Source organism: Aotus nancymaae, unplaced genomic scaffold (assembly GCF_030222135.1).
Source record: "Aotus nancymaae isolate 86718 unplaced genomic scaffold, 86718_ANA_hifiasm-v0.15.2.pri h1tg000003l, whole genome shotgun sequence".
NCBI lineage: Eukaryota > Metazoa > Chordata > Mammalia > Primates > Aotidae > Aotus > Aotus nancymaae.
Genome location: NW_026988414.1, coordinates 44,688,008 through 44,699,305, shown reverse-complemented (window position 1 = coordinate 44,699,305; position 11,298 = coordinate 44,688,008). Strand labels below are relative to the sequence as shown.

Here is an 11,298-nt window from a genome sequence, read left to right as displayed (position 1 = left end):
AGAGGAGAATAGATTTTTTTCACTGGGGATGTTACTGGCTTGGTTTGAGAGACAAAAGGAATGGATTAAGAAATCTCTCGGCTGGGTGCAGTGGCTCATGCCTGTAACCCTAACACTTTGGAAGGCCAAGGCGGGTGGATCACGAGGTGAGGAGTTTGAGACCAGCCTGGCCAATATGGTGAAACCCCATCTCTACTAAAAAATGCAAAAATTAGCCAGGCGTGGTGGTGCACGCCTGTAGTCCCAGCTGCTCTGGAGGTGAGGCAGAAGAATCACTTAAATGAGGGAGATGGAGGTTGCAGTGAGCCGAGATTGTGCCACTGTACTCCAGCCTGGGCGACAGAGTAAGACTCCATCTCAAAAAAACAAAACAAAACAAAACAAAATAAACAAAAAAGAAAAAAGAAATCTCTCCAAGTTTTTTCCACTTAACCTGGCTCTGAGACTCTGCGCCTTTAGAAATGAGAAAATACCTAGGGAAGAACAAATGAACAACTTATGAAGCAGGAAATGATTCTAGATCAGTATTTCCCAATTAAACCATTTAAGACATTTTCTTCCTAGTCATCTCTTCCTTGTACCATCGCCATGAAATTTGAATACCACATAAATACTTTGTATGTGTTTATGTACTTGTGGTCCTTCGGAGGGTCACAACCCATTGTACTATCTAAGGGTTTTCCCCAAAAAACCAACTGACAGTTATAGAGTGTGTGCTTTCTATAAATAAACTATGGGTCCAAATGGGAGGTCATTGAGGATTGCAGAAAAAATAAAAGGGTTGAATATTTCACCTCTGACTACAGGGACCGTACAAATTCCCACTTGCCCACGCAGTCACATATTGTCTGCATGTGGAAACTTCCTTCTTCTCCTCCCTCCTGTTATATGGAAAGGGATGAATTCTTTGCTATCATCTGACTGCAATGGCCATCATACTTTGGGGATCCTTGACCTCCTTGAGAACATTAAGAAATCAATGTATGTATGCACAGCCTCATGCTCTATAAATGTACGTGTACTGAATTTCAGAGCTTAATAATTATGGAACTTGATAATGATTGGATCAGGCAGACAACACCTGATCAGTCTTAATATCAGAAAAGAGACAAGTAGACATTATGTGCCACCTGATGGGAAGCGTTAGGAAGGAAACAACATCACACGTGTAGTAGTCTTGGAAAAAAAATTTAACCTGTATCTCGTAATGAGGCAACAATCAGTAAAAAAGTCTAGACTGTGGGACAGTCCACAAACTTGCCTGAACTCTTTAATAATGTGTGATCGAAAGACACATCACACACACACCCCCCACCAAACATCATACACAAATACCACCCTACCACTCAGACACACACGAAAGGGGAACTCTAATCTAATCAATTAAAGGAAACAAAAGAGAATGACAAATACATATAATTCTTGATTGGATCCTGGATAATAAAATAATCAGCCATAAAGGATATTTTGAGGACAAATGGAGAATTTTGAATACGGGTCACATATTCGGTTTATACAGTAGCAGTGTTCCATTTCACGGGTGTGAAAATATTGCAGATTTATAGGACAATGTTCTTATTAAAAGGAAGAACATGATGAAGTATTTTACATTTTCATGATGCCTGCAACTTATTTTCAGATGATTCAAGAATAAGAATGTGTATTTACAGTGAGAAAGAAAATGGGAGGCAGGCGTGGTGGCACAAGCCAGAGTCCTGGCTGCTCAGGAGCTAAGTGGAAGGATCGCTTGAGGCAAGGGGTTCAAGGCCAGCTTGGGTAACATAGGGAGAGACCCTTTCTCTTAAAAAAAAAAAAAAAGAAGAAAAGAAAACAAGGCAAAATGTTAACAACTGATACACTGAAGGACATAAGGGTACTCACTATAATCTTTCAACTTTGAAACTTTTACTTTAAAATTTTTCAAAATTAAAACAAAAGTAGAGACCAGGCAGGTGGCTCACGCCTGTAATCCCAGCACTTTGGGAGGCCAAGGCACGTGGATCACGAGGTCAGGAGATCCAGACCATCCTCGCCATCATGGTGAAACCTCATCTCTACTAAAATACAGAAAACTAGCCGGCATGGTGGCAAGTGCCTGTACTCCCAGCTACTCGGATGGCTGAGGCAGGGGAATCCCTTGAACCTGGGAGGCGGAGGTTGCAGTGTGCCAAGATCATGCCACTGCACTCCAGCCTGGTGACATAGCAAGATTCCATCTCAAAAAAAAAAAAAAAAAAAATGTAGAAAAAGGAGAGTAGGCCAGTTTAGGAAGAAGAAGGAGAGTTGTCAGTCTCTGACCCAGAGGGCTGAAGCTCATTTATAAGAGATGAACAGTTAGATGCAGCCAAGTCGCGGCGATAAAAATTGACTGCAGAGATTCTCTTCAGAATTTGCCAAAGTTCTGTGGGAACAGGAACATTCTGTAATTAAAAAAAAAAAAAAAAAAGAAAAAAAAAAGAGTAGTTTGCCAGAATTTACCCTAGAAGAGTTGATTAGTGCAATTAACAATATAAGCAGGATAAAACTGTTCCAAGAAGCTTAAAGACATTTGGATTTTTAAATTGAGTGGAAATTTCATTTGCACAATTAATAGAAGATAACCTTAAAAAGAATGAATCACAGAGGTCTTCAGATTCCTGCCTCCTGCTTGATTATGCCTTGCTGAAATGCAGGAACATATGCAACTTTTTTAATGCAAAAATCCTGTGGCATTCCCTGGTGCACTGCTGCAGCGTCCCTCTGGGTCCTGGGTTCCACAGCCACCTCTCTGTCCCACTGCTCTGCATTCCCATCTGGTAACTGCATATTGCACAGGCTGGGAATTAGGGGCTCTTGTTTCTGTTCTCTGGATCTCTATGACGGTCAGATATTCTTTCAGCCAAAAGTGATGTGGGGAAAAAACTTGGCCTATCTTGTCCTCTCCAAATTACTTAGGAAGGGGGAGAAAAGTATGTTTATTGTGGACCAGGGCACAGCAACGTGGTGAGGTAGCAGCAACTGGATTCCATGAGATGACCTTTACGAGACACAAAGCAAGGTTCAGCCGGCTTGGTTAGGGCAACGGCGAATGCCACTGTACCCACAGAGGCAGCCCTTTCTCAGCCTGGGCAAAGATTTCATGATTCTAGGCTTTTGTGGCAGCCACAGAAGGCTTTAACACATGTATAATAAAACAAAATCAGAGTTGTTTAGTTACTGTTTAATTATTATTACATTAACATACACTAATACATTCTTATATACTTCCCTCCACCAGCAAACATTTTGCTAAATTCAAAGGATCACTGGAAGTATTATGACCCCCTCATCACAGGTGGTCAGAACCACCACAGTTTGTGAATGAATCAGAGAAGGCAACATTTCATCAACGAAAACTCATTTAGGTCTCCAAAGGCAGGATGTAGTACAGAATGCATTATTCTGACTGTCTTCTGGAATAGAAAAATTGGAAAGGATGAAAGAAGGAAGTTAGCTCCAGCTCCACTGTCACCTTGGCAACCGTGGCACAATCACAGGGGCGGAAATTAATTTTGTGCCATAACATAACATGGCAGAGGAGGGGAGAGTGTGGAGTGGAGAGAGAACGTCGGCTGGGTTTAAACGCTCAGAAGGCCAGTGGGGAAGGTTACAAGTCAGCCGTCTGGGTGTTAAATCTACATGTACTGAATAACCAAAGGTACTTTTGCTTTTCACTGAAACGTTAGTGGCATGTAGAGACAGCTGCGACTCCCTGCCCTTTAATAAAGAACAAACGCTGTAGTAATCGGGCCCAAAGCTCCTGCTGATCATTCTCAGTCATTTAGGACTTTTATTCCTCTCTTCTGGGAAACAGGAAAGAATCTCTTCAACTGAAGAGACAAGGACTGATGGTGGTTATAAAAAATACATTCTGATCAGGTGACCTGGTAACTTGTCAGCTTTATGCTAGTAACCAGTCTCTTCCCTGGAATGTGAAGACCCTGTTTGGGGCAGAGATGCGCCACCCCATGGCGTGTCCCTGATAAAACTACTTATTAGGGAAATGCTATGGAAGCTATCTATGGCAGGGAGAGTAGGCGGGTGCGGGGGGTGGGGGTTCAGGTCTCTCCGAGCTCCATGGTCCTGCACAGTGTTAAATCACAACATCAGAGCAGGAGCTCTTAGAGACCTGCAAGGAAGGCTTATTGCATAAAAACTCGCTGCACATCCAGAGGTCCAAAATTCACCTGGCACTTAGAAAACCAATCACAGAGAAGTCGGCCAGCTGACAAGACAGGTAAGTGGAAAAATACAAACAAGCATCCCAGTCTCAAAACCTGAATTCCAGTAAAGCTTAGGCAGCTGGTCATAGGCAGAATGATGCCATGTGTGGAAGTGCAGAGGCTTCCTCTCGGATATCTTCCAGCCAGAAGGGTCAAGGGGCTGGTCCTTCTTCCACGTTGTGGTCTGCCTGGTCCACGGGTCTGGGCTAGCAGCACTCAGAAGGTTAAGAGCACACAAAGTGAGTGGGGAACGTCTCTGAGGAGTCACTGCTTGCCTCCACCTCTGCAGCTCCTGGAAGTAGGTGTGTCATTTCAGCCAGGGTGGTCCACTTCCTGCCCATGTAGGGCTCCAGGAGGAAACCGCTTTCCTTTCTTCCAGAGGGTAAGGTGGAACATCAGTGACACATCCTGCTCGTCATCTCTTTCTGGAAAGCAAGGGGAAAAGGATGGTTAGGAGAAACTATAAGCAGAGCAACGATTTGATGAAGGATCCTGAAAATGCTCTTGGAATCCCTGGAGCCTGTAAATGAAAGGTCGCAAGTGCAGTCCATGACGAAGGCTTAGCATGAGGATATGTTCCGTTTGGTCTGCAGACTTTTTTTTTTTCCATTAAGGCACTGTTTAAAAATTTGACTCTCTTATCAAAATCCAGGTTGCTTGCTTTTTCTTAGAAATTGCAAGATTGGGAGCTTCTGAACAGCTGGAGTTGAAGAATGGCTGCCCTCTTCGGCAGGAGAACTTGCTCTCCAGTTTGTCCCAGTCCCTGCCACTCCCACCTGACTCCCCCACAGGAGCCACGTGTCACTTACAAACTGATACAGTAAATGGATTTGAACTGCTAGTTTTCTTCGAGTAGGGAAAGATTTCTCTTAAGCTAAGTTTGAATCAAAGATGGAAAAATAATGGATAACTTAAGTGGGTATAAGTCAAGAAAAGCTGGAAGGAGGACATTTTTAAAAATAGAAATGAATGATACACCAAAGTGTCTGACACGCACCACCTGCCTGGCTCTTGTAGGTATTTATGGATCCCGAATGAGCCATCCTTTCTCTTTCCCTGGGGTTCTGCACAGGTTGAGTCCCATGCTCCTACCACATCCTGCGCCTGCCCCTCTTCACTTATCAAATTGCCATTCATTTCTCCAACTCAGGTAAGGTGACTTCTACCTGTCGGGAGACCTTTCCACACTCCTGCCCCACTCGCTGTGGAGGGTGCCACTCTCTCCTCCTGTGCACACATTGATTCTTCTATGCAGTGTATGGATTTGTACATCTGTGTGTGTGTGTGTGCTGGGGCTCTGGGCATATCTGTTGGCCCTGCTAGACTGAGAGCTACTAAATGCCAGGAAAAAGAAGCACTCATTGAATCACCCCATGTGCTTTCATCTTTGTATCCCTCGCCCCTGGCACTGTGCCAGGGTAGTGGCGCCTCTTTCATCTCCAAGGATGGTCTGAGGAGCAGGCTAGTAATGAGCCCTGTGCCATTTAGCATCTTGGGAAGACAAGTTGAATGTCATTTTAATTAGATGAATGATCTTCCAAGTTCCACCTGCTGCAAAGCTGGCTGCAGCTGCTACATCTCTTGCATACTGACCTGGACTGCCACACCTTATATAATAGGAAGCATCGGGAAGAAGGAGCCTGAGCGTGGGAGTGCCCAGGTGTTCAGAGCAGCTTTCTATTCGAAAACCACACAAATGTGCTGGCTAAAGAAATAACAACAGACAGGGCAGAATCTAGGCACTTTTGCATCTCTATAATTATTAAATACAGGCAGTTACATATATATGTGTATATATAATTTTTTTTTAATTTTTAATTTTTTTGACAGGGTCTTGCTCTTGCCCAGGCTTGAGTGCAGTGGCAACAGCTCACTGTAGCCTCAACCCCTCGGGTTCAAACTATCCACCCACCTCAGCCTCCTGAGTAGCTGGGGACTATAGGCACACACCACCATGCCTGGCTACTTTTAAAGTTTATTGTATAGATGAGGTTTCACCACGTTGTCCTGGTTGGTCTCAGACTCCTGAGCTCAAGCAATCCACCCACCTTGGCCTCCTGAAGTGCTGGGATTACAGGCATGAACCACTGCACCTGGCTTTTGGCCTAACTTTTGATGAAAGAGATGGGGGAAATAAGATGGGAATGCAACACATGCATGCATGTGTGTGTCTGAGAGAGAAGAGAGGGAAGGAAAAAGAGAACGAGGGAGAGAGAAAGTGTGCTCATGGGATAAACACAATTTTAGCTTTATAACTTAATTATCTGCAACAGGTCAGTACTTTTGGAAAGAAAGAAGCTAGCAACTGTTAAATACCTATAAGGTGCCAGGTGCTTTGGAGTGGTTATATCATTGGATTTGTATAACTCAAAGTCAGGGAACTATGATCTCCACTGGACAGAGGAAGAATCCGTTTCAGAGCAGAAGCTATTTGCTCAAGGTAAATGGATAAGGTGCAGAATGCTCAACAGGAACAGCTGTTTTTGTTAAACGGAAGCCTGCTGTTGGCCAGTCTCGGTGTCTACTGCTCTGCAGATATTATACTTTGTGAAATAAGATTTGCCATCTTACTGTATTGATGAGGAAAAATGCTCAGGGAAGGAGAGTTCTTACCAGGTCATATAGAAAGTTGCAGGCCTAGAGTTTAAACTCAGGTCTATCTAACTGCAAAGCCTGGCTCTTTCTACTACACCAAGCAATTGTAGGTTAATGTCTCGAAGATATTCTTACGAATACACAATTGGATAAAACTGACATATATTGACACACATAATTATAGGTGTTTGCAGTCATTCATAAATTTTCAAAATGCCACAGATATTTTTTTCTTTGTCCAGGCTGATGCCAGTTTGAATGACAGGTATAATGGGCAAATACTAGAACAATTACACCTCTGAGAGACTATGCACACTAGAACTATGGAAGAGTTTTTTTTTTTTAAAACTGCAGAATAAGTTTCAGAGAGGACAGGGACTTATTCAAGGACACTGAGATGCAGGATAAAAACCGTTTCCTGGATGCCTCTTAAATTCGTAAAGGGAATGAATGGTTGAAATAGCAAATGAGAAACTGCAGGAAAGACATTTGAGTTGGATCCATCCTTCGAAGCGCCGCAACAGGCTCTGAAAGCAGTATTCTAGCACTTGTCCACTGGGTGGAGCTAATGAGCTGTTTAAAAAACAACTCGTTTAAATAAACAAATGGCCAAGGCTAGGTTCCATCGCTTTCTTCATCAGAGCCCTCCCGCAGGCATCCAGCAGGGCCAAACACATTCCTTCCTCTCCGAGAGTGTGGCCAAAACAACTTCTACCCGGGGTGCTCTTTACGATGAATTTACCATTGCTGGAATTACTGAATGCCCTATGAATTAAGGCAGGTCACTAAAGAACTCCAAAACGTGCATTAAAAGGCTTCCACAGAGGTGATGAGAATCTTCTGACGAAGTTCCTGGAGACTGTGCTTGGCTTGTATATGAAGATTTTTTAAAACACTCGAATTTTTCAAAATGTGTTCTTAGCAGAGGAGTGGAATAGAATCTTGATTGTGGTCAGTTTCATTTGTTTTAAAATAAAGCAGTAATTGATTCTATCAAGTCCCTGGTTCTCCACTGTCAGCAAAACAAATTCCAACCTCTGAAGCCTGGCAAAGAAAGAGGTCCCACCACCCCCTGCTCACCTCCTGCTGAATTCCCTCCCACTCACCACACCAGCCAGGCCAACTAGACTTCTTCCAGGTCTGCAACTGGCCAGTTTCTAGTGGTTTCTTTCTTATATCTCGTAAATGTTTTCTGCCATTCTCTGCCTGGCAAATTTTGACATCCTTTAAGATACAATTTTCAGCTCCTTTCTTGCACACATTTGCATGACATCACATTGGAACTCACGATTTCATTTTTGCCTGAATCTGAGAAACCTTCACATTTTGTTGTATGTTAATGTATGATGGATATTTTGTTCATTGCATGACAGGATATATGGTTTGATCCAGTTATTTTGGGAAAAATATAAACAAAATATGGGTCCAACATGACAAATTTATCTTCAGGTGAATAAAATTATGTATGTTTTCTATTTCTAATATTTTTGTCCATTGCATAGTCTGAATTTTTAGATATTTTTGACATGCATGAATTTTTCCCTAAGAAAACAAGATCCAGTTATTTAAAAAACAACAAAAAGGAAAGTAGGCAGAGACTCCAAACTGAAATCATATTTCATTTTAGAAATGAAGTTAAAATGACATTTGCCTAGTTTTTGTGGGGATGGTGGGGGTGGATGGAATCAGCCTGTCTTTTACATAAGATATTCAATTTTTTTTTTGTTCTGATCTAAACACTTTTTAAGTTTAAATCTTCTTTATGTACTTGTTAGCAATGGCAAGAAGTTTTTGATAGCCATTGAACAAACTTCCGTGAACGCTAAGAGTCAAATCTTACTCCAATCTCTCAGTGTACCCATTTTTATAACTGGCAGTTAGTGGAGGGTAGGGAATAGTGACCCAGAGAAGTAAAATGACTTACTCCAAGTCCCACAAACACTCTCCGGCTTAGCCAAGACTACGAAGAAATCAACGCTCTCAGTTTACTGCACTACGTCATCATACATTTCAGTAATCTAGTTTTCATGTGGAACATATAAAGAACACTGGATGTTTACCAGGTGTCAGTCATCATGCTTGCATAGCGATTTAAATAAGTTAACTCTAGGAATTATGAAACAAGCTCCAAAAAGCAGTGACATTGTCACAGAGTCACAGGCTGTTACAGTTGGGAGGAAACATGGGTGTCACCTACTCCAACACTTTAATTTCAGAGATGTGGCAACTCAGACCATCAGAGAGTAAGTGACTTCCCTAATGTGACAAAACTAATTAGTGGCAGAACCAGGGCTGCTGGCCTGTGGGCTCTCTGACTTCACATCGATTCCAAAGGGGCAATTTATGTAAACAAGGATTTCTGCCGGGTGGTAATTTCTGCTGGCTCACACCTGTAATCCTAGCATTTTGAGAGGCTGAGGCAGGCAGATCACGAGGTCAGGAGCTCGAGACCAGCCTGGCCAACAGGCGAAACTCTGCCTCTACTAAAAAAATATAAAAGTTAGCCAGGTGTGGAGGTGGGCACCTGTAATCCCAGCTACTCGGGAGGCTGAGGCAGGAGAATCCCTTGAACCCAGGAGGCGGAGATTGCAGTGAGCCAAGACTGCACCATTGCACTCCAGCCTGGGCAACAGAGCAAGACTCCATCTCAAAACAAAACAAAACAAAACAAGAAAACAAACAAGAAACACAACGATTTCTTAGAGCGGGCTTGGCGTGCTGCAGGTAAAATCTTTATCCTCTTATGGTGCTCCTAAACTCCTTTAATGTTCGATAGTTTCCAAACCACGTCTCCACTGTAACAATGTTCTTCCTAATCTGGACTCTTTTCAGGCACTCAACCCCACCCCCCATCAGTGCCCGATGCTCCTTCTCTCCCATGGAACCCACAGCAATTTCCATACACATGCTCCTGTCTTCCCAGAACACCCTTCTCCTGTGGCCAACACCCTGTAACGCTCTTGACCAGTGCTCAGCTCCTTAGGGACACCTTCTTCTACCCTCCCACCCTGTCCCCCAAAACTCCGAGGTGCTCCTCTTCCAGATTCCCTCAGTGCCAATGGCACCTTTCACGCTGTTCTGTTTATCACATTCCTGGTTTCAGCACCAGGCTGCTCTCAAAGAGAGGAACCCTACCTTGTATTTGCGTGGACCCTGGTGCTCAAGACCTGGCACATACTAGGTGCTTAAAAAATATTTAATTAAATTGAAATCCAATGAAGAGGAACACTTATTAGGTCTGCGGACCCAAGTAAAATGAGAGATGGAAGGAAACACGGATTGCATACCTACGATGGTGAAAGCACTTAGACTTTGTGCACTTTCTCACAGCTCTGTGAAGTAGGCATTACTTTTTCTAATTTAGAGATGAGGAAAAAGAGGCTCTGAGATTTCAAGTAACTTGCCCAAGTTCACACAGCTAGTCAGTGTAAGAATCAAGATTTAGTGGACTCAAAAACAAAAACAAGCAAACACTATTTTCATTACTCTGCCTGAGAGAGGATTAAAAGACAAGGAGTGAGGCTTCTTGTTTCCGTTGTAAAATAAAGGGGTAGAAGGGCGGCCATAGCAGCGTTTCCAAACCCATGTCTTCTTTTAATCACCAGCTTCCTGCTGGTTCTGAGACACAAGAAGGAGAAAGGGGGAGGAAGAAATACTCGAAACAAAAAATAATCAAGGGAGAAAGGGAGCATGAGGAGACACAGAAGGCTCTGTGCGCGGAAGGAGCGGAGACCACTCGGTGCCGGAAACTCCTCCCCCAGGACAGCCAGCATTAAACAGCTGAGGGCTTAAGCAGGGTAGTGAGAAGGGCGCCTCTCTCAGGGCCACGTCTGACATGACACTATGTACTTCTCACTGCCTATTTTAAGTCATTGGATGTTTAATGGTGGCTACTAGAGGGAGGAGTTCATGTATCTAAAGGAAATAGGGCTCTCCTCTAATCCAGCACACCTGTGCACATGGACACACACACACACACACACACACACACACACACACCCTGAAGTAATGGAAATGGAACAGAATGTAGGAGAGACTCAACAATAATGCAGGTTCATCAATACCTTTTAAAGGTAAAATCAAATGTGACATTGCTGGAAAGGCACGTGAGGAACACGGTGAGTCCATAGAAAGAGGCCGTCAGAGGGTGTCGCTCATTTCACAAAGTGCCTCCCGGCCCATTCATCAGCAGTGCAGCCTCAGTCCCAGCTGCCAGCCCCAAGCCAGAGCTTGGCCCTGTGGCCGGCTGTCAGCTCCGTCTCCATGCAGGCAGGGACAGAGCTGGGAAAGTGGCTTGAACTGCAGCAGAAGTACCGGGGCCACATTTCTGGCTGGGCTGGGGGTGGGCAGCACCAAAACCCTCCAACTGGGCAGAGTTTCATTCCCCACAGCAAGGTTAAGGCCCTCTGGGGGTAGAGGCCAGGTCAGAAAGAGAGCTTTCTTGATGCCTTTTAGCTCACAA

The 11,298-nt window shown here is 43.8% G+C and overlaps 1 protein-coding gene across 3 annotated transcripts in view; it reads right to left on the bottom strand.

The window, feature by feature from the left end:
- Positions 1-2,228: 2,228 nt before the first annotated feature.
- MOB3B (MOB kinase activator 3B) overlaps positions 2,229-11,298 on the bottom strand; it is a 203,659-nt gene continuing 194,589 nt past the window's right edge. For all 3 annotated transcript variants that reach the window (XM_012454624.2, XM_064380759.1, XM_064380751.1), the window contains exon 4: positions 2,229-4,666. In XM_012454624.2, the coding sequence (XP_012310047.1) occupies positions 4,637-4,666 (30 nt within the window). In that variant the 3' untranslated portion in view covers positions 2,229-4,636. The remainder of the gene's footprint in view (positions 4,667-11,298) is intronic.